Genomic DNA, 22,934 nt, shown 5'->3' with positions numbered 1-22,934 from the left:
ACATCAAACATGAACTTGTCCCAGTGATTCTTAGTTTCCTTTAATCCATAGACGAGAGAATAGAAATCCAGCGTGTAACGGGTGCGCTACCCGGCACTATGATCTAAAAAAGGGCAGCGGGTGACATGCTAGGCTCACTGAAGTCAATGGGAGAGCCTCACTTAAATCCTGATCCTGCGAGGTACTTACAGCTCTAAAACTAAGATATAAGACGTGGGCGACTCATAGGTATCGTGGATAGTTATGTACTGAGGATGCTGCAAGTGCTGTAACAAAGCTGCTTCGTGTGCCGCCTGCTCTTTCTTTTTCATTTTTTTACTAATGAATTTCACAGCGACGTCCTTCCTGGTGGCTTTGTGAATACATTTCTTTACTGTGGAGAATCGACCCCTGGAAGACACGATAATGAAGACGAGCCATGAATAAATCATGTCTGGTTTTTTCAGTGCAATAAGAGTGATTTTCAAAGTGTTATTTGAGTCGGCGCATTAATATTTTACAAGGAATCAGATTTGTCTAGTTATTCATAACATTTCCTTACAAAGAACCTATGTGCCTTATCCTGGGAGTTTAGATTTTTTTGGGATGAGCAAAAAGAGATGATAAATGGCGTCATTTCTCTTTGTACAGTCATTGTGCTGTCGTCTAATGATCTCCCGTGGGCTCAATTTGCAGCTGCTGCTTTTTCTTTTAAATAAGCACAAAAATATTTTCTTAATAAAAACAACGACCATTCTCAGAAAACCAAAAGAAACCACCCCCCCATTAATTAACAATATTTAATAATTTCACCTAGTCATTTCAGTTATGAGATCAAGTGATTCTGAGGGGAAGCAGTAGTGAATCACTTATACAGAGCAGGTCAGACTTGTCCAAAGCCATGCACAATTGTTCCACAGTGGAGGAACAAAGTGAAATACTCTTGTCTTGTAACTAGTAAAGTAATTAAAGAATCCGTATACTGAACACAGACAGGTACTAGATGAATTGCACATTGCCCTACAGAGCCACGGTAGAACCCTAACCCATTAGCCCCAGAAACACTGGCCTCCACCACTTGACCTAAAGCAGATCTCAGACTGCACTAGTAGTAGATCCCTTATCTTTATATATTGGCCAACCCCAAGAGGGTGAGCTCACCCAAAGTACTCTACATTACCCATTTGGGCTCCAGTTCAACAAATCATCTCTATTCAGCAAAGCACTTACGTGCATGATTAACTTTAATCGTGCACTTAAATACTTTGTTGGATAGTGATGGACTTAAGCACACGCTTAAGCACTTTGCTGAACTAGGGCGCTGAGAGTTAAGTATATCAAGATTGGCTGGATTATCATGACATTAAAAGCCCAGGTCAAACTAGAGAAATGAGAGCAGATGCTAGCAAAAACTTCCAGTGACGGATACAGATTTCCACACCTAATAGGTTAGAAGTTCACATTCAGCCATTCCCTTCTGAATTACACTGCGACTATATTCTAAACTTGATCTTGAAAGTGACATATTTTGTACTGATTTTATGTGCACAACAGCATGAAAGAAATGGCATTTTTAAAAAGGTAAGAAGGAAACGTTGCATTTACTTGGTAGCTACAAAAAGAACCCTAAACATTCTCCTGATGGGAAAGCTTCACATGGTTGTTTTTCTGGTTTATTACAATGCTAATATTACCTCCCAATCTCATGCAATTCCATATAAGCAAAGTCAAAGTTTTCTTTCCATGAAACAGTGGCGCCATCAGCGGCAGCATCTTTGGGGAAAAACAAATTCAAGAAAGATCCAGGTTAAGAAAAGTTTCCTAGGTAACATAAAACACGTTCTAATGATCATATAGCATTTAAAAATTTAAGTGTCTTAAAGGAGAAATTAACAATTAAGAGTCAGTTTCCATATCTCTTCCCTAGGCAAAACTGCCAGCGGGAGATTCTGCGCTGTGCCTCTAAAAGGTGCAGCCCAGGAGAAGAGGAAGTTAAGGTGACTTGAAGTTACCTTTGTGACGTCCCAGTTCTGGGCTGCTCCAGTGGCTGCATGATCTTCACTGTAACAAAGACAGCTTGTGGGGCCTAAGTTATAGTTGCCTCTCTGGGCACATCTACACTGCAGCTGGGAGCGAGCCACCCAGCCCAGGTAGACAGAGTCACACTGACGGGGTGTCAGGGTTCCCTCCCCACTCTGAACTCTGGGGTACAGATGTGGGGACCCGCATGAAAGACCCCCTAAGCTTATATTCAACCAGCTTAGGTTAAAAACTTCCCCAAGGCACAAATCCTTCCTTGTCCTTGGATGGGTACTGCTGCCACTACCAAGTGAGTTAGACAAAGATTCAGCAAAAGGACCAATTGGAGTTCCTGTTTCCCTAAAATATTCCCCCAAGCCCCTTCACCCCCGTTCCTGGGGAGGCTTGAGAATAATATACCAACCAAATAGGTTAACAAGGTGAGCACAGACCAGACCCTTGGGGTTTTAGGACACTAAAAACCAATCAGATTCTGAAAAAAAACCCAGAACTTTATTATAAAGAAAAAAGTAAAAGAAGCACCTCTGTAAAATCAGGATGGAAAGTAATTTTACAGGGTAATAAGATTCAAAACACAGAGGATTCCCCTCTAGGCAAAACTTTAAAGTTACAAAAAAACAGGAATAAACCTCCCTCTTAGCATAGGGACAATCCACAAACTAAAACAAAAGATAATCTAACGCATTTCCTTCCTATTACTTACAATTTGTAATCTTAGATGCTTAGTTCAGGTCTGGCTTTGGGAGATGTATTTTCCCTGCCTTGATTCCTCGATGACCCAGAGAGAACACACAGAGAGAAAACAAAAACCTTCCCCCACAGATTTGAAAGTATCTTCTCCCCTTATTGGTCCTTTCGGTCAGGTGCAACCAGGTTATTTGAGCTTCTTAACCCTTTACAGGTAAAGGAGGGATTTTATGCTACCCTTAGCTGTATGTTCATGACACGGGGTTTGAGCTAGTGCACTAAAAATAGCAGTGCAGATGTTGCGAGTTGGGCTGGAGTGCAGACTCTCAAGGCTTGAAGAACATAAGAACGGCCATACTAGGTCAGAACAATGGTCCATCTACCCCAATATCCTGTCTTCCAACAGTGGCCAGTACCAGGTGCCCCAGAGGGAATGAACAGAACAGGTCATCAAGTGATCCATCCCCTGTTGCCCATTCCCAGCTTCTGGCAAACAGGCTACGGACACCATCCCTGCCCATCCTGGCTAATAGCCATGGGTGGACCTATCCTCCATGAATTTACCTAGTTCTTTTTCAAACCCTGTTATAGTCTTGGCCTTCACAACATCCTCTGGCAAAGAGTTCCAAAGGTTGACTGTGCATTGCATGAAGAAATACTTTTTTGTTTGGTTTAAACCTGCTGCCTATTAATTTCATTTGGTGACCCTTAGTTCTTGTGTTATGAGAAAGAGTAAATAGCACTTCCCCCTTATTTACTTTCCCCACACCAGTCATGATTTTATAGACCACTATCATATCCTTCCTTAGTCGTCTCTTTTCCAAGCTGAAAAGTCCCAGTCTTATTAATCTCTCCTCATACAGAAGCCGTTCCATACCCCTAATCATTTTTGTTGCCCTTTTCTGTACCTTTTCCAATTCCAATATATCTTTTTTGAGATGGGGCGACTACATCTGCACACAGTATTCCAGATGTGGGCATTCCATGGATTGATATAGAGGCAATATGATATTTTCTGTCTTATTATCGATCCCTTTCCTAATGATTCCCAACATTCTGTTTGCTTTTTTGACTGCCGCTGCACATTGAGTGGATGTTTTCAGGGTTGAGAGCCTGAGCCCCAACCTGAATTGCACAGCCCACTCTGCTATTTCTAGTGTGCTAACTCTAGCCACACTAGCGCAAGTCTACCCACCCAGGCTAGGAGACTTGCTTCCAGCTGCAGTGTAGACATACTCTTAAAACAGCCGTGAAACTGCCCAGAATCTCAGTGCTGTAGCCCTGTGCCTGACATACCCTCCCATCTCCATCCCTGTGGCTTATGAGGGGGTCCCTAAAGGACAGACTTGAAGCTGTTTTCCACAGTGCCTGCACCAAAAAGCTCCCACTGCCAGATCCTAGCTTCTGGAGCCCCTTTTTGCCACTCTGCCCTTTTCCAGAGTGGGGTGAGGATCTGATTGCCAGGGAGTGGTGGGTCAGCCTCAAATCCTGAGCTGTCGTATTGACAGGCTCCTGGGGTAGAGTAGGAGTCAAATAATACAGCTTCCATTTAAGTGCAAGGAAAAGCAGAGACTTCTAATGCCATTGTAAGATAAGTTCTATTATTTCTTACAATATAAAACAAATTATTATTTATATTACAGTTAGTGCCTAGACCCACCAACCAAGACCAGAGCTCCATGGTGCTAGGCAATGCACGAGTCAGACCTCGCTCCAAAGAGTTTATGGTCTAAATAGGCAAGGCAGAGTGTGGGAGATGGAAAGTATTATCCCTATTTTACAGATGGGCACTGAGGATCAAGTGACTTGTCCAAGGTCACACAGGACCTTGACTGCAAGTCCATCCTCTCTCTCCATTTAAAAGGGTTTTATGACTTGATGAAATACATTCATATGTTTTAAACCAAGAGCACCTAAATTTCCTTATCTGTAAAATGAGGTTAGTAATCCTGCCTTATCCACATCTCAGGGGCGTGGGGAGGATTAATATTTGTAAACTGATTTGAAAGCCTCAGATGAAATGCCTTACAGAAGTGTAAAGGATTATTGGCTGGGTCTGCAAAGCCCTTCATTCAACTTGATTATATTTCTCCAATGACCTACTTTCCAGACAGAGCCGGTGGCATGTGGGGGTAGGGCAGGTAAGAGAGGAATGGGGCATACATCCCCTGGCATAGGGGGATATGGAGGAATCCTGTTATGGCGGGGTGGAGGAATGGCGAGTTTTCTGGGATCCATCAGATACTCAGTTATCCAAATGCCTTTTCCTTTCGGAGAGAAAGGAGTTGTGTTGATGCTAGGACTTGGTGAGGCTAGTAACATTTAGGACTGTTCTGAGGAAGTATCTAGCTCTCTCTGATATTCATCACCTGAATCAGCTCTGGAATGGAAATTTAATGTTGACCAATCAAGGAACAATTCTCCTTATAAGCATTACCTTCTCCTTCTCATCCGTCAGCTGGCCTTTTCCTTTTCACAAAGTACTCACCATACTCAGGGAGGCTCACAAATTCTGAGGGCTCACTAGGTAAACTAATTCCCCAGGGATTGCTGGCACTGACTCTGAACTGATATCGACAGCCTGGAGTGAGATCTTCAATGACGAGATAGGTATCCAAAGTGGAGGCTACTGACTGCTGCCAGACCTGGGATCCTGAATTTTATGGAGAAAAAGAGCCATTTGAAGAAAATACAGTTTGATTTAGCTCAAAAGTAGAATACCAGTTCTTAAAGAATACCAGTTCTTAGCCATCACCGTTTACAGGTGATATAGCAGAATGATAAGGCCAATTCATAAAGAAATCAATGTGTGAATGAAGCATACTCAGTAAGAGAATTCTCTCTCTCTCTCATGCACATTATATATATATATATATATATATATATATATATATATATATATATATATATATATATATATATATATATATATATGTCACATGAAGCTGTTTATACTGGAGCAGGTAAAATCCATGGGTTTTTTTAAAAGGTAGAAATGAAAAAGCCTCTATTATTATGCAATTAATTTTGACCATTGACCTGAAAATACACAGGATTGTTTGCAATGATACATTCTTGAGTGATTTGCTCAAGACAAGTTTTGAGCCTAATGCTCCACTCCAATACACTGGTTTTGAGCTGCTTTAATTCCGTTGTTTAGGGTGATCCAAGGGGTTCTAACTTGCATTAGGCATGTGGCCTCCTCTTGGAGTTATACTGGTGTAATGGAGAGGAGAATCAGGCCTCCCTTGTGATGGGGTTTCCACCACATCCCACGGGAGACTATTCCATTGTTTAGTATATGACAGTTTCCTGATAGGTTTCAGAGTGGTAGCCGTGTTAGTCTGTATCAGCAAAAACATTGAGGAGTGGCACCTTAGAGACTAACAAATTTATTACATTCGTATATGCGTGGTATATGCCATCATGTGCCAGCAATACCCCTCTGCCATGTACATTGGCCAAACCGGACAGTCTCTACGCAAAAGAATAAATGGACACAAATCAGAAATCAAGAATTATAACATTCAAAAACCAGTAGGAGAACACTTCAATCTCCCTGGACACTCAATAACAGACTTAAAAGTGGCAATTCAACAAAAAACCTTCAAAAACAGACTCCAACGAGAAACTGCAGAACTGGAATTAATTTGCAAACTGGACACCACCAAATTAGGCCTGAATAAAGCCTGGGAGTGGATGGGTCACTACAAAAACTAATTCCCCCCTGCTGATACTCACACCTTCTTGTCAACGTTTTGAAATGGGCCACCTTGATTACATTGGCCTCGTTAGCACTACAAAAGTGATTTTTCCTCTCTTGGTATTCACCCCTTCTTGTCAACTGTTGAGAATAGCCCATTTCCACCTTAATTGAATTGGCTTGTTAGCACTGATCCCTCACTTGGTAGGGCAACTCCCATCTTTTCACGTGCTGTGTATTCATACCTGCTACTGTATTTTCCACTCCATGCATCCGATGAAGCGGGTTTTAGCCCACAAAAGCTTATGCCCAAATAAATTTGTTAGTCTCTAAGGTGCCACAAGTACTCCTCGTTGAGTTTCCTGATAGCGCATCCTAAACTTTTCTTCTCACAATTCCATCCCATTATTCTTTGCTAATATCTCCTCGGTCCCCTCCTGGGACAATTTTTCTCCCTCCAAACACATCTTCTCTCTAGTTATTGTTTAACCAAGCTACAGCTATGTAATACTTTTACTCTTTCCTTTAAGTCAATCCCTGCAACCCCTGTGTGGCAGGGCAGGGGTGAAACCCCTTGAATGCCCAGCTAAAATGCTGGCTAAGCCCTGCTTTCAGGCAGAAAGGCCAGGGGCAGAGGCTCAAAGCAGCCAGCAGGGAGCCCAGCTGCAGGCCCTAATGAGGGCTGTCACTGCAATAGACTGAGCTAAGCAGCGACAGCTGGGCTGAAGGCTGGGAGAGCTATAAAAGCCCTGAACAAAACTCAGTTGGGAGGCTAGCCTGGGAGAGGACAGGAGGTGACAGCTCTGTCTCCTCACCACAGGAAGGGAGCCTCAAGGGCCAAGAGACCCTGGAATGGGGTAGAAATGAGATAACTGTTGGGGGATAAAGGGGACTGCACGGTGGCACTGTAAAATAAAGCACAAGGGTGAAACACCAGAAGAAGGCGTGAGAACTCTTATTTTACCAGCCTAAGCACAGGGCAAGAGGGCAGAAACCTGTGCAGACCCTGTGACACCCTGTCATTTTTGTTGTTCTCCGCCAATAACTTTCTGGCAGTGAGGCCCCCAGACATGCGCACAGCATTTGAGGTTGTCTCACACCAGGCTTACATTGATGTGCACTGGCCTGTGCACAAGGTTTCAGTGAATGTGAAATCAGGTAAAGAAATGTGATGTTGACTTGATGATTTTTTCTCTTTGATTACAGTGAAGTGCAGTGGAAGAAATTCTATGATGCATTATTTACACTGGCAAGAGGGAGCTGGGCTTTAGATAGGATTCTTGAAGGACCTAGATGAAGAACAAGTTGTCAGGATTCTCAGAACATGTCTGTGGCATACATAATGAGATCTGCTAAATATGGAGCCTTCCAGGAATAAAATTCATGGACAACGAGACCAAAATACAGCCCAAGAAAAAATATCCAGACATATCTGGAAATGACAGTGGAATAACTGGGTGAAATACCAAAGGAATCAACAGAAAAGGAGATTCTGTACTTGAGATTTTTGGGTTTTTTTTATTTATCTATTTTTTTAAAAAAAGAGGGGCCTCTGGTTACCACAAATAACTTTGAGCCCCATTCAGTCTCTCCTCACCTGTGCTGATGCAGATTGGTTCAGTCACTTGCAACTGGGTCTTCTATGAATGCCCGGAAACCCAGGGGAATCATTCCTGTAGCCCTTCCCGTGAAGAGCCGTGGACCTTGATGTCTTGTTTGAAAAACAATGGAAACCAGCACAAAGGATTCTGGGATGCACTGGAGGAAGACCCATTTGCAATGTGCCAAATGTGGGGAAAAAGAATGAAGAAAACTGGACCAGTGGTAGTAATCGCATCTGGGAAGGAGGCACAGGCAGCCACGTTACAATTCAGATTCACTGAAGATGGCATGACTACATATCACAAATCTTCAACCTCTGGGCCTGGGGTATGTTTTGATCTGGGGGCATGTGAGCTGCATGACACCCGTTAACGGTAAGTCGCAGTAATATTGGGCATTCACATGGCAAGAGAAGAGCAAGATGCATAAGCATGGAGTATTTTTATATAAATTAGAGTCAGGAGGCCGAATCTTTGTGTATAAGACTGACTTTTTAACCATAAGTTCTTACCATAAAGTATTTGCTTTGCATAAAGTACATGAACATGACTATCTGTGAGGTTCGCTTACATCGCAGAGACAGGCAGGGACAAGTCAGTGATCCTTGTGAAGTTGAGTAACAGTGGAGGAATCAACAACTTTTTAAAAAACAGAACTACTGCTTTTTAAAAATGTTTTGGTTACTGTTGTTAATGCAACAGTTAATGCAACAATTAATGTTGTTAATGTTCTTTGTCAGATATGCCAGTCAAATCGATGCGTTGAGGGTTAAGATAGCTGGTAGATCATTCACTAAGTGACGGGATTTAGACAATTAAATTCAAATTGCTTCTTACATTTTTGTTGTAGAGTGATTAAGAGGGGAAAAAAACAGAGGCCACATGCCTAAGGCAAGGCATTCCGCCCAGCGAACATTGTGCCTTTGTGGGCAGAAGGTAAATAGGAATGTGAATCATTTTGTATGACCTTGGCATAATGCATTGCTAGGCCCGTAGGGATGGCAGTGCATTTAATTATTTATTTTTGCGGGGGGAAGGGAGTGTTGGAGTTGAGAAAGGTGGGGGAATTCAGTGCTGGATGGAAGGAATACAGGAAGTGGGACGTTACTTGGAATGCAGGAAACAGCAAAATTATTTGGATCAAAAACACAAGCAGTTTAATGTAGTCACAGTAAGAGGCCATCAGAAAAGCCTGTCTGATACAGTGACAATATAAGAAAAGACTTTGAATCAAGACGGGATGCCTTTGCTTTAGCCAAACCCAAGTTACTGGGCTTAATGCAGGAGTAGCTGGGTGAAATTTAATGGCCTATGAGAGGTGTGGCCAAACTGTGGCTCACGAGCCGCATGTGGCTCTTTAAGGGATCAACTGTGGCTTGCAGAGCTTGGGGCTTCATCCTGCGGGGAGGAGGGGAAGAGCCAGCGCTCGCGGCTCCAGCCCTGTGGGGGGCACCAAAGGTCGGGGCTTCTCCCCGCAGTGGGGCAAGCCGGCACTCGTGGCTTCAGCCCCGTAGCAGGGCGCCATGGCTCAGGGCTTCAGCCCTGCTGGGTGTTGAGTAGAAGCTGGGGGTGGCAAAGCTGGGCTTCAGCCCCGCAGGAGAGGCACCACTGCTAGGGTCTTCAGCCCCAGAGGAGGCGGCAAGCCAGTGCTTAGGGTTTCAGCTCTGCAGGCGGAGGGGCGCTGCTGCTGGAGCTTCAGCCCCGTGGGAGGGGCACCGCTGCTGGGGACTTCAGCAGCACATGCTCATTATAACAGGAAATTGTGTCACTGTATTGCTGTGCAGACCTCATGTGCTGTGATCTGCTTGCATGCTGCACACTACAGGCTGTGTTTACTGTTCATAAGTCGCAACTGAATAGTTTTAGATTTAAGTGTTAACCCTACATTAATTTCATGGATGACAATGACATCTTCAAACTGTGTTTCTGCGGATGTAGTTGTGAAAGAAGAAATGTTGGACTTAGTGGTGCTGAAAGAAACAGCCCGCGGTGTTGACATGAAGAATGCACTTGACAAAGCATTGACAAATGGCAATGCACTGCTGGATAAACTTGTCAGTGTTGCAACGGATGGAGCACCTGCAATGGTGGGGGGGGGGAAAAGTAGGCCCTATTGGACTTTTGAAAAGCGATCCCAAGTTTCCGGAGTTTCTCCCTGTTCATTGCATCATCCATCATGAACATCTCACAGGCAGATACTTCAAGTATGAAAATGTTTTGAAAACAGTCCTGGAAATTGTCCAATTTCATCCACTTGAATAGGAAGATTCATAGACTGCTCAAAGTGAAGCTTTCACCCTTCCTTTCACAAATATTATGAAACGTACAGCACGCAGCTATAAGCATAGGAATATTATCAATGGCCAGGTCCAGCTTCCCTTATAGGCAGCGCCAGTGGGCCTTTAAACGGCCAAAAGCACATTGAACAGTCATTCTGCACTTGCTCAGCCTGTTGTTGAACCGCTCCTTGCTGCGGTCAAGTTGCCCCATGTATGGCTTCATAAGCCACAGCATTAAGGGGTAGGTGGGGTCTCCAAGGATCACAATGGACATTTCGACTTCCCCTACGGTGATCTTCTGGTCCGGGAAGAAAGTCCCTGCTTGCAGCTTCCTGAACAGGCCAGTGTTCCGAAAGATGCGTGCGTCATGCACCTTTCCAGGCCAGCCTGCGTTAATGTCTGTGAAACGCCCACAATGATCCACAAGCACCTGGAGAACCATTGAGAAATACTCCTTGCAATTAATGTACTTGGTGGCTAGGTGGTCTGGTGAATGAATGCCATTTATTGCCCCTCGGTAGTTAAGAAAGCCCATTTGTGCAAAGCCATCCACAATGTCACGCACGTTGCCCAGGGTCACGGTATTCTGGAGCAGGATGTGATTAATGGCCCTGCACACTTCCATCAACACAAGTTCAACGTTCGACTTTCCCACTCCAAACTGGTTGGCGACTGATTGGTAGCAGTCTGGAGTAGCCAGCTTCCACAGCGCAATCGCCATGCGCTTCTCCAATGGCAGGGCAGCTCTCATGCTCGTGTTCTTGCGCCGCAGGGCTGCGGCAAGCTCATATCACAGTCCCATGAATGTGGCTTTCCTCATCCGAAAGTTCTGCAGCCACTGCTAGTCATCCCAGATGTGCATGACAATGTGATCCCACCACTCAGTGGTTGTTTCCCAAGCCCAAAAGCGGCATTCCACTGTGGTCAGCACCTCCATGAATGCCAAAATCTCATGTCATAGCTACTATGTGTGGTGAGATCAATGTTGCACTCCTCTTGCTTTTGTAGTTTAAGGAATAACTCCACTGCCACTCATGATGGGTTAGTCAGAGTGAGTAGCATACTGGTCAACAGTTCAGAATCCATTCCTGCAGCCTGAAGAGGCAGAGCGCACAGTACACAAACCGTGGGAAGATGGTGCCAAATGTGGATGGAAGCACGGGGGTTTCTGGAATGCAAAGCAATGCATCACGGGGCATTGGGACAGGACTCAGGTTGCCCCGCGATCCCCTCCGCCTTCCCACAACTCTTAGCGGCAGAAGAGGAAGAGATGTTCTGTGGGATAGCTGCCCAGAGTGCACCGCTCCGAATACTGCTGCAAGTGTGAACACGCTATTGCGCAGGCAGCTGACAGTGTGAACACACAACAGCGGTTTCCCTCCAGCGCTCTCTGAGCGGCGCTGTAACTCTGCCAGAGTAGACATTCCCTAAGAGCTCTGCCTGGGAGCACACCTTCTGTATGAAGCTCGGAGGAGGGGGCACCAGGCCCCTCTATGCCCCCTAAATGGCACCCCTGCCGTAAAGGCTAATGTTTCCCTACCTTCTTCTCTGTACTCTACGGTGTAGCCTGAAATGGTGCAATTGCCAGTACTGGATGGGGGCAGCCAGCGAAGGATCACTGAAGTGCAGCTTCTTTCCTGAGCAATGGGACGGTTTGGGGCTGCTGGAACACCTTGAAAAGAAAAACCAGTATCACATCACTTATTGTTTGTACTTTATTGCTTAGAGCATATTAAAAAAAAAAAAAGCCTTTCCACTACCTATTGTGGACATGAGAGTTGTCTGGGCAGCGATTGGAGAGATCACAGGAATTGTTATATCAGAACTGGTCCATCCAGTCAGGTATCCTGTTTCCAACACGGGTCTATACTGAAAGGTTTTAGAGGAAGGCCAATGTCCTCTAGACCATAATGTGCTGACTCAATTGTGCAAGACTATAGCATGGGTGGGAGTTTCTTCTTGCTCTCAGCTTTGCTCTGAAGCCTGAGTGCCCGCTCTCTCGAGTAATATTTGAGGAACAAAGGAAGGCAAGTGCAGCCACGGTATATTTGAGCATCACTGAGGATGGCATGGCAATATCATCACCCTTCTACCTTTGACCTTGGAGAACAGCGGGGGGGAGGGGAATTTTCACTCAGACACATGGCAATTTGGATTAGGTTATTCTAACTATGGTAAATGCAGTTGCATGGGTGTCCTTAGCCCATTGCTACTGGTTTCTGCTGCAACCTCAGGGCCTGATCCAAACCCACTGAAGTTAAAAAAATGTCCAATGATTTCCCTGAATTTGGGATTGGGCCGTTGGTGTGGTGAGCACATACAGTAGTGACCTTTGAACGGCTGACATTGCAAAAGGTGACAGACAAGGCACACGGGGTGGAATTATTATTATTAATAATAATAATAATTATTTGAATTACTGTAGCACTTAGGAGTCAATCAGCAATTGCTACGCATGTAGCTAAGCCCTGTCTGGAATATGGTAGCAGCTCATTTACCCACTTACTTTTCCGGTAAATCTGACAAATCAAACCAATGGGGCCCATTGTGAGAACAAACAAATTGACTTCCTATATGTTCATGATACTCGCATCTCCACAAGCCATCAGATATACTTTCATTACAGCTGCGTTGCCTCCAATGCCGCAGGCATATCTCATTTGAATTTCTAAAATATGCTTTGTTGGAGCTGGAGGTCACCAACAATCAGCTCACCATTGGGACTCATTACAATTCCATGGAACCTTCATCATTCCTCAAAGGTGAGCTCCCACAAAGTGTTTTCTAAGGGCCAAGTCCTTACCCCCTCCCTTCAAAGGGGTGCAAAGCCCTAAATTCACCACCAGTAAACTTCACACCCCCTTGCTTAAGTGCAGGCTCCCCTGGCCAAAGCTTCCTGCAAAGAGGGAAGAGCAGGGGCAACAACATCTGTAGGCAACAGCATCTATGCTGATGATTTGCAACTTGGAGAGGACTCAATTTCCTGCTTACGCTCACTGAAAGCCTTTATGCAAATCACACTTGGGCTTTGCATCAGGGCCCAGTCTGGGCCCACAGGGTGCTGTAGTTATGGGAAGCAGCATTCTCAGTTAGGATGGGTAAAGGTTATGTGGTTATGATGCATGTTAGGCCAACATTTTAAAACACGGCCTTTAAAGTTAAGGCATCTAAATCTAGAGCTAAGCATCAGCTGCTCCCTCTGACATGAGTGGGAATTGGGGTTGAGTAAAGGCTGCATGATTTGGCCCCCTTGTTTGTCATTCACTTGCAACAGCTCCTTACCTACTTATTTGGAGAATGGATATTTGTAAGTGCTCCCAGCCTCCACAAAGAGGCTCAGCAAAGCTGTTGCTGCATTATGTTTCAGAAGCACAAAAAGATAAGGTTAAAATCCAATACCTTGCACTTTGACTGTAGCTGAGGTCGAGGCTGTTCCATGTTCATTTGTTGCCACACAGGTGTAAATACCACTGTCCTGAGGCATCAGGTTACAAATCTTCAGGGTGATTTCCCCAGAATCACTACAGGTGTCAGAAACATCACATTTTAAAATGCTGCTTTACGAGCGAATACTTACACAGGCATCTCTCATAGCGTATTGGAACGATGACGATGTCTTAGAGGGTACAATGGGCACAGATAAAGGACGTCAATGCAAAGCACTAAGGAGAAATACGTACTAAGGGTATTTTTAGTTCTACTGGGCCAAATTCAGACCTGTGACATTGCTCCATTGAGTCCAATGGATTTGCACCAGATTGCACTAGGTCTGAATTTGGCCCATTGCACGTAAGTTATCCGTCAGTCAGGTGTTTTGGCAGCGGAGGGGTGGGGAGAGGGATGTTGGGGAAAAAAGAATCAAGGCAACAAGACTAGATGGATCCCCAGTTCTGAAGGAAAAAAGGGAACCACTGATGTAAACACATCACCTGTATGGGAATATCATCCCTCTAAATACCACAGGGAATCAATCTGCTGAGTAAATGCAAGCAGGGCAAATTAGAGTAAGGGCAGTCATGAAAACCTGATGGTCTCCAGGGGCTCTCTTGACCTGGCAGCACGTTTCGATGAACGAGCACAGTACCTTCTTTTTGATTTCTTATTTTTCATTTTCACCCGACTCTGCATTCCCAGGTTACACCTGCACCAGAACCAGAAGTGCTGAAAATCTTTTGAGAGCTTGTTCCCCTGAGATTTCCACTTTAATTTTGTCCTCCCGAGTGGTTCAGATAAGCTGTAGATGAGCATCTGAATTGCACTCAAACTCCAGAGCCAGCAAGGTTTGCCCAAAGCTGATTGCAAAGCTCTCTGGAAAATATCTTTTTCCCTCCCCACGTGGGGCTTTTGGGGCATCCAGCATCATGATGGCCTGTCTTTCTGCCCAAGCGCCGTCAGCTAGGACTTTCCCTAGAGACCGTCGATGCTCTTCTTGGAACAGCTGGAGGAGGTCCCTAGAGAGCCACCCAAGACACTGCCTCGTCCCAGAGGCGAAGCATATTCCCAGGTTGGGGAGCTGCAGACTTCACCCGAGTCCCAAACTTTGATCCCCTATAGCTGGCATACATAATGTGCTGCTACTGCAGAATGCCAGGCTGGCCTAGATAATCATATCTTTAACGTGTCTTGCAGTCTGACTGGTGCAGTCACCTCATTTGATGGGAAGGAAACTACCAACAAGCCTGAATACTTACCAGGATGAAACGGTATAAGTGGCTGTGCTGTTCTCATTGTCGAGAATATTTTGATCCGGTCCCTTCCAGGTTATGTTGGGCTTTGGCCGTCCACAGACTTTGCACTGAAGCATCACTGTGTCACCAAGCAAACAGGTGATATCCACTAATGGTACAAGGAACTCTGGAGCCACTGGAGCAAAGACACACACACACACGCACACACAAATCCTTTTAGCCAAGCAGAAGAAATGTGCCCCCATCCAGACCCAATATTTGAATACAAGCGTTTCATCCTACCAGTCACAGTGGGTTTTTATACAGGGATCATGTGCCTGAATGATGCCTTTAAAACCTTTGTACCAAGTGCTACGGATACAGGAGGCTGGAAGGAAAATTGCTGAAACTGCAACTTCACTAAGAGCCAGACTGTGATGGCTCTTACACGGCCATGCTGGGGTAGAAGCCCTGCAAAAAGCCCAAGGTGCAAGGGCCTCCCACACTAGCAGTTCCTTTGCTCTGAAAAGCGCAGAGACTGCTCGCTTCTTTTCTCCACCTGGGAAGCAAATCACTGGAAAATGGGTGAGGAGGAAGTGGGCTGTGTCCCCTGCAGCCTGCTGAACAGCGCTGGCACACTGGGGGAGATGGTGTAACACCAACAGGCCCTGGTCGTCGGCGGGCGGGATCGAATCTGGGACCTCTGGAGCTTAGTGCATGAGCCTCTACTGCATGAGGCTAAAGCTGTAGAGCAGACTCATTTTATCTCTCTCTTTAAGTGGTTTTGGTGCCACTAGATGGGACAGAACACCACACCCAGGAGGTGTGTGGGTTACAATGGCATTCTGTACCATCATAATAGATGGAACAGAGCGAGCTCCTGTTCCTTCCTGTTCACACTGAGCACACGGGAAAGACTGCGCTGGCCTGAGGCACAATCTCCTGGTGCTCTTCCTGGGCCAATGCAGCTCTCGCCTGCCTCTTTGGCAGGGTTGTACCACCACCCTTAAGATGCTAACGCTCAGGCACTGGCTATTTCACTTGACTCTTTTGTTTTGAAAACAGCATTTGGGGGAAGTGCGGTTCTGGTGATTTCAGCACTGCATGGATCCTTTGGTTGTTGGCGGGAGGCACTAGGGCCAGAAGGAATCCTCCTCACGCTGATTACCCTGGAATCTAGCCAAGATTACTCAGGCAGCGTGCCAGTGCGGGACCTGCCCTAGTGCGAGTCACTATGATCAAACCCTGTGAAGTTCTGTTTCACGTGGGTTGATCCTGGTAGCTGGCGTGGCAGGAAAACATTGCAGTGCGCAGCTGTCTTTCACTCACCTTCTTGGATGAAATTTGGGTTCATTATCTGAAAAAATAGAAGAAATAGAAACATTTCATTTTTTTGGACAATAAAGAAGCGGCACCTCTCTTCTACAAGGTAAAGTGAAGAAATGGACATGAAATTCAGAGAGAGAGAGAGCCTGATCAGAAAGCACGAGAGGAATCTCTAACAACCAACATCCCAGCAAGCATCTATAAGTGAGTTCTAAATGGCTAGTGCATAGTTAAAAAGGCAAATTAAAGTACCAGTTCTTAAAAATTTGATAAAGCATTCCCCTTTTCAGTGTTAATTGCAGCACAGGCAACAAGCAATAATCTGACTCTCTGAAGGCTGTAGACTATAGTTTCTGTTTATTTTTATCACATACGTGGTGATCAGGGCCGGCTCTGGCTTTTTTGCCGCCCCAGGCAAAAAAGCCTCCCGCCGCCCCCCCCCCCCGCCCCCGGCGGGGAGCGCGGCAGGGAAGGGTGGCGAGCCCGCCGCGGCTCCGCTCTCCCCAGCGGCCAGAGCGCCGGGAGGAGGGCGGAGAGCCCGGCCGGGGCTCCGCTGAGCCCGGCCGGGGCTCCGCTCTCCCCGGCGGCCAGAGCGCCGCGGGGAGGGCGGCGAGCCCAGTTGCGGCCTCGCTCTTGGGCCGGAGCGCCGCGCCGCCCCCCTCCAGGTGCCGCCCCAAGCACATGCTTGGTGGGCTGGTGCCTGGAGCTGGCCCTAGTGGTGATGATGCTCATGCTATTAATTCCTTTCTTTCTGCAACCACGTGATATATTGTTCCACCATGTGATCAAATGCATTTATCATGTACCTTTGACTATCTCACCTGCACTCTGCCCACTAACCCATCTCTGTTGAGACACCTTTTAACCTCTGAAACGCTTCAGTAAAAAGGGTGGGGGGAAAACATGTCACAAACATACTTACTTCTTTGCCCTCACTCTCTATTACAATAGTTCAAGCCCCAAGGCTGACAGATTCCAGTCCAATGACAGCATTAAGGTCTAATATCTTGTGGCCTATCATGGCTATAAAATCTTGCCTTCTCTCACTGGATCTCTGGGAATCTCTACTTTCTAAATTATTTGCACCTAGTCATGCCATTTGTGAGCTCTTTTATATAATGATGGAATGCAGTCAAAATTAGAAATGATTTATCATTCAATGACCCACACATGGTAATTGAGGCAACTTGACCTTACATTTTAAAGGTGGAGGGATACAAAATCAATACCAATAAATTTTTACAATGCTACATCTATAACAACGTAATACATGATGCTGGAGTGGTAAGAAGATTTTATTGGCACTTGTTTAGGGTAGGTTCATTAACTCTGTTGCTTCGTGAGCCACATTCAGGCCTGTAAAACACTGTACCAGCACCATGTACACACCAATATCCTTCTTCTCTACTTCAACATCTTTACATGCATTTATCTAGGTGCCAGTCTGGGAGATATCAGTGCATTGAAGGTCTGATGCAAAGCGTAGTGATGCTGATGGAGTCTATCCATTGCCATCCTGGGACCATTCAGGCCTCAAGAACAGAAGCAGTAATGTTTAAAGGTAACCTTTTAAAAGCGAAGAGATTAATTCAACATTTTTTGGCTTACAAATACCTTTCCATAGCAAATAGCACAGAATGAGAAAAGTGCTAGAACATGCATATAGCACTGGAAGGTTTCAACCTTTGGGCTAAATTCTGCTGCTAATGCTCATCCATGCACGCCAGCAAACCTTCAGGTTGCAGCAGACACACATGAGGGAAGTTGGTTGTGTGCCTGTGCCTCCTCCAGAAGGTGTAAAAGACAGCACTCGTCAGGCCCCCTTCAATTTTCACCATGGAAAGGTGTAACTGCAAGTGGTAAGAGGGAAATGGAGATGGCCTCCAGGTACATATACACCCACTTCTGCAGCTGACCAGAGCATGCTCTTATACATCAGAGCTCTTCATGCATTATCTTCTTTTCTTAGCAAAAGGAGAATGCAGGAGGGGACCATGCTCAGGCCCGGCCTCAGGCAAAATAGGGACACATACCGACACAAGTTTTGCTGCATATATATTTCCATTTGGGATGTGGGTTACCTGACTTCCTAGCATTGGCCAGAATTTGGTCTTTCATGGTAGATCTAATAGGAATCCAAGATTTATCATAGTGGAGGAGATCATTGATCCATACAAGCCAGTACTGTACATGTAGTATTCATGAAACGGTCAGTAATTGATACTTGGGAACAAAGCCCCCAATACATTTCCTAATAATGCACCTAACCAACTAGAATTCTGTACATAGGGGACGTCTTCTTGACACCCTGACATTCTGGGAATAATGGAGATCCCATCTTTTTGTTCTCGGACGCTTATAAAGAATTAAACCATTTTCTTCATCCAAGAAGTCTTTTAGGATTGTTTTTCCAAACCTAGTATTGACTTTAATGTGAAAGAATCTGTGTAAATAATAATGGATCTCAAATATATTCTGCATAAAAATTATTAATCTCCCCAAGATATTGGAGAACTTTGTCATCCCTTCTGACAGTAACGACCATTAGTGGATGACATGAACACTCTAAACATGTAATTGGAATCAGATGTGGACAGCTGCTCATTTAAATTCAAGTGCTTTGTCTTCACACAGTTAAGAAAGAAATAGAAAAGCGAAGGAAACATTCCGAATGTTCCTGTAGGAAATGTCTGAGGAGCAGTTCCGCTCTGAAAAATAACTATGGCTCCTTTCTCCCTCGACAGATCTACTGACTTTAGTGACCAGACTATAGAGTTTTTTCCCTCCTGGCCTGGGTGCGGAAGCTAGGATTCTATTCCTTCTTGCGTATCATCACCTGCATTGTTAATTGAAGACTAGTCTTCACTACAGTGCTAAATTGATGCCGCTGCGATTGATGCAGCGGCGTTGATTTAGCGGGTCTGGTGAAGACATGATAAGTCGATGGGAGAGCACTCTCCCGTTGACTTCAGTACTCCACCTCAAAGAGAGGCGGAAGCTACGTCGATGGGAGAGCGTCTCGTGTCAACAGAGCAGTGTAGACACTGCTGCAAGTTGACGTAAGTTATGTCAACTTAAGTTACCTAATTTACATAACTTAACTAACGTAACTTACAACGTTAGTGTAGACAAGGCCTGAGTTACATGTGTGCAAACCCACAGATGCATAACATGGCAAAGGGAACCTTTAGTACTGGCAGCAATGCATGAGAAAGTATAGAATCCGGCTTGACTTTCTCATCCTAGGTGGAGTGTGCAGGCATTTCAGCTGGGGAGGGGGAGAGGGGAGGAAACCAAGCATCTCTTTGCTTGTGAACAGAGAAGATTTGATCTGAAAATCACTGAGACAATGGGGCCATTTTAAAAGTAGCTGTTCAGAGCAGAACCACATCTTAGGACAAGTATTTAAGAATGCCCCTGCAAAGAACTCAGGATCCTAAGCATGTGCTCAATAACCGCACACCAGGCTGAAGGGAGGCAACCCAGAAGAAAGGATGATTATGCCAGATGATCCCTTTCCACATTACCGCCAGCCAGCCATCCTACCAGCTGAAGGGCCTGATCCAAAGGCCAAAGGAACCAATGATCTTCAGATTTGGCCCTAGCTCTGCATTTTAGGTTCTGTACAGGCAGAGACGGGGAAAGTTAGAATGCAGCTAATCATCAGGGGTTTCCTCTCTGGAGTCGTATGTTATGCAGCTAGTTACTGTGTGGATTAATACCGATTCCTGGATCATCATTAATTTACATACATGCTAGTTCATTCTCTCTCACACACATACACACACTCTCTCTCCTGCTCTGACACAGGGGCAGAGGAGGTGAGACCTGCCCTTGTGATTAAGTGTTTCTCTCATTAATAGGAAACGGAAAAGGAATTGGAGTAAGTTTCATGGTAAGACACTAGGAGCTGGACATTCAGGACACTTACTGATGTTTATGTAAATGAGAAATGCATATCTATCAAATATGCAGGTCTGGGCATTAACTGATTTGCCCTAAGGCTCCAGCATTCTGGACTTTTTAGCTTAACCAATATACACGACCTCAGAACTGAAGTTAGAATCACAGTGTAAGTGAACTCCATACCACAACTGCTCTGGAACTTTAAACCTGCACATCCGCCCTGCACTCACCCATTAAAGTGCCTTTTATATTAAACTGATTTCTGCCTTTATTGGATTGGGGAGCAAGAGAATGAACTGCTGTTAACACGTCACATTGAGTTCCTAGATGTAATAGCTGTCATGTTTCCCTGAAAGTCTCTGAGACAATGGCTTGCACAAAAGACAGGAGGGCTCTTAAACTGTTTTAATTCACTTCTATAATCTTCCCTAATAGGGTAAATATGGTCTGATCTATTTTGAGGATTTAAAATTCCCTACCTTTCCATGGACTATACGAACTCCCAACTCCATATACACCCCCACACCTGCCCTTTCAACATTAGCCAGCTCTGCTCTGCTCCAGGGTTTGTTTGTAGACTGAACAGGGCCACAGTTTCCTTGGGCTTAAGAATATCCTTCAACATTGAAGTCATGTGACAAACCTAAAGGAAGTGTTATGGTTTAGGACTCAGTTAATCCCTCCTGGCTTCTTTTAGTCAGCGTATCAGATAATCCATTTATTTCCAGCATGCGCAGAGAGTTGAGAAACTAGGGCAACTGCCATTCTGAAGTTTGCTCCCTCCGCTGAGGACAAGAAGATGATGGCAAAATACAAACTATAGCATACAGAGAAGAAAGGGTCTCTGGAAGTATTTCCCATGAACTCTGCACCCTGAGAAGAGTAAAATCAGTAGTTGAGAGGTGGACTCAGACAGGCTGGTGAAATGGCAGTACACAGCTGGACTAGCCCCAGCAGAACAGGCTCAGCCCAGGGGCAAGGCCAGGGAGTTGGGGCTCTAGTCTGAAGATTTATGGAGATGAGGCCAGGAACCCTTCACTCTACATGGCTTCATCTTGGCAAAGCCTTAGGGCCATACTTGCAGGAGTTGAAATGTAAACACTGCCAGTACTAATATCTACTTTACCTGCCACTCCCCTCCAAGGGGAATGGCTGGGGTATCTCAGCTAAGAGACCAACAGCAAAAAAGATCTGGTTAGAGTCTATGTAATTTAAGCAGGAAACTAAGCAAAGATGTGAAAACAGGAGTAAGATACTCAGCCAGGTGTGAATGCCCATAAAGATCCAAGCTGCTTACATTTTAATCTGCATCCTAAATACAGTGTCAGTGGGGCTCCTAAAAGTAAGACTGGCAACGTGATATTAAGATGACCAGAGCATTTATCCAACACTCTGTTCTGCTGAGCCTAGCACAGTTTCATAAGTGACAAAGAGAAGCATTAATAGTGGACCTAATATACATAACTAGGCTGAGGGTGGTTTGACACACAAACTATGTAAACTGTACTTACAGATTAGAATGTTATCGAACAGAATTATTAGGGTGGAAGCATCACTTAGCAACTACTTATGGCCAATAAACTGGGTTTCTGTTTTGTTTCAATTCAGCCACATAAAGTGGTCACGCATCCATTGCCAAAATGCCCGATAAACCAGTGAGCAAAGTAGAAACTGAAATAGGATTCAGGTGGAACAGGAAACTATAAAAATTGATAGAAGAGCAGATTACATTTCCTTATAATTAAACTACGCAGGCGCATGTAGCCCCAAGGGACACAGCAAGCAAAGGAAACAATCTGACAAGAGTTTATTGGCTTCCTGAGATGGTCAGTGAATGGCATGCTAATCTTGATTTTTTTTTTTTTTTTAAAACAACTTTCCATAACACCCGACTGAAACTGATTCTGTGAATATCATGACCTAGTATGGAGAATGCTGCCGAGAAGTCTAACAAGACTAAAGTGTGACAAAAGCTGCACCTGCTGCCATTAGTGAACTATTACATACCCTTACACTTGCTGTCTACACACTACACTCTGAATCCTCACTGGAATTTTCCAACTTGAACAAAAATGAATGAGATGAATATGCAGTCAACTCTTCTCATTTTTCTCCAGGAGCTCTGATTAGCACAGGGCCAAGTATGTCAGTGCTTATGCAGGCAAGTGTCTTTAGTCGATGGGACTGACCAGGTTCACCCTCCATAACAAACAGGATCAATCCCTTTGGCCACATATTTAACTTTCCAGCAACTGTGTGTCTTTGTGCAACAAATGCTATAGCTGTAGAAAAATAGTAATAATTTAGGGTTTAATGTTAGTCTTTAGCCAAGCATTACAAAAGCCTATGACAGCACCTAATATGAAGATATTGGACAACAGTTATTCACCTTTTTTGCAACTAAAATCAGGTTAAGGTACAAGGCTGCCTGCAGTATGAATACTTTGCACAGTAGCTGGCATATTTGCAGCAATAAGGCAGTCCGTTCCCTGCAAAGTGCCTTTGAACATCCTGAGATCCTAGCAAGTGCTTATATTTTTTGTTTGCACAAGCCCTGTACGCTTCTTTGTAGTTTGCTGGTGTGAATGAAAGTCAAAAATGCCTCACTTCTTTTCCAGAAAGCTCAACAGCTTTCAGGTGGCTTGTCCATTTATTAAAGGATTTGATTCCCCTCCTGAAGAACACTTCATTATGTACTGTGAACTGTACAGCTCTCCTAGGAGGATGGCTATGGGATCTCATGCAG

The 22,934-nt window shown here is 44.9% G+C and overlaps 1 protein-coding gene across 1 annotated transcript in view; it reads right to left on the bottom strand.

Moving 5' to 3' along the window:
- Positions 1-22,934, bottom strand: part of KALRN (kalirin RhoGEF kinase) — a 730,922-nt gene that overhangs the window by 4,859 nt on the left and 703,129 nt on the right. Inside the window, exons 19-25 of the mRNA XM_065413426.1 lie at positions 16,286-16,313; positions 14,981-15,152; positions 13,689-13,810; positions 11,830-11,961; positions 5,195-5,359; positions 1,674-1,752; positions 190-390 (exon numbers count right to left, since the gene is read on the bottom strand). Coding sequence (XP_065269498.1) covers positions 190-390; positions 1,674-1,752; positions 5,195-5,359; positions 11,830-11,961; positions 13,689-13,810; positions 14,981-15,152; positions 16,286-16,313 — 899 coding nt within the window. The remainder of the gene's footprint in view (positions 1-189; positions 391-1,673; positions 1,753-5,194; positions 5,360-11,829; positions 11,962-13,688; positions 13,811-14,980; positions 15,153-16,285; positions 16,314-22,934) is intronic.

The sequence above is a fragment of the Emys orbicularis genome, chromosome 11, assembly GCF_028017835.1.
Source record: "Emys orbicularis isolate rEmyOrb1 chromosome 11, rEmyOrb1.hap1, whole genome shotgun sequence".
Classification (NCBI taxonomy): Eukaryota; Metazoa; Chordata; order Testudines; family Emydidae; genus Emys; species Emys orbicularis.
Note: the sequence above shows the minus strand (reverse complement) of the source record. Positions and strands in the feature narration are given on the sequence as shown.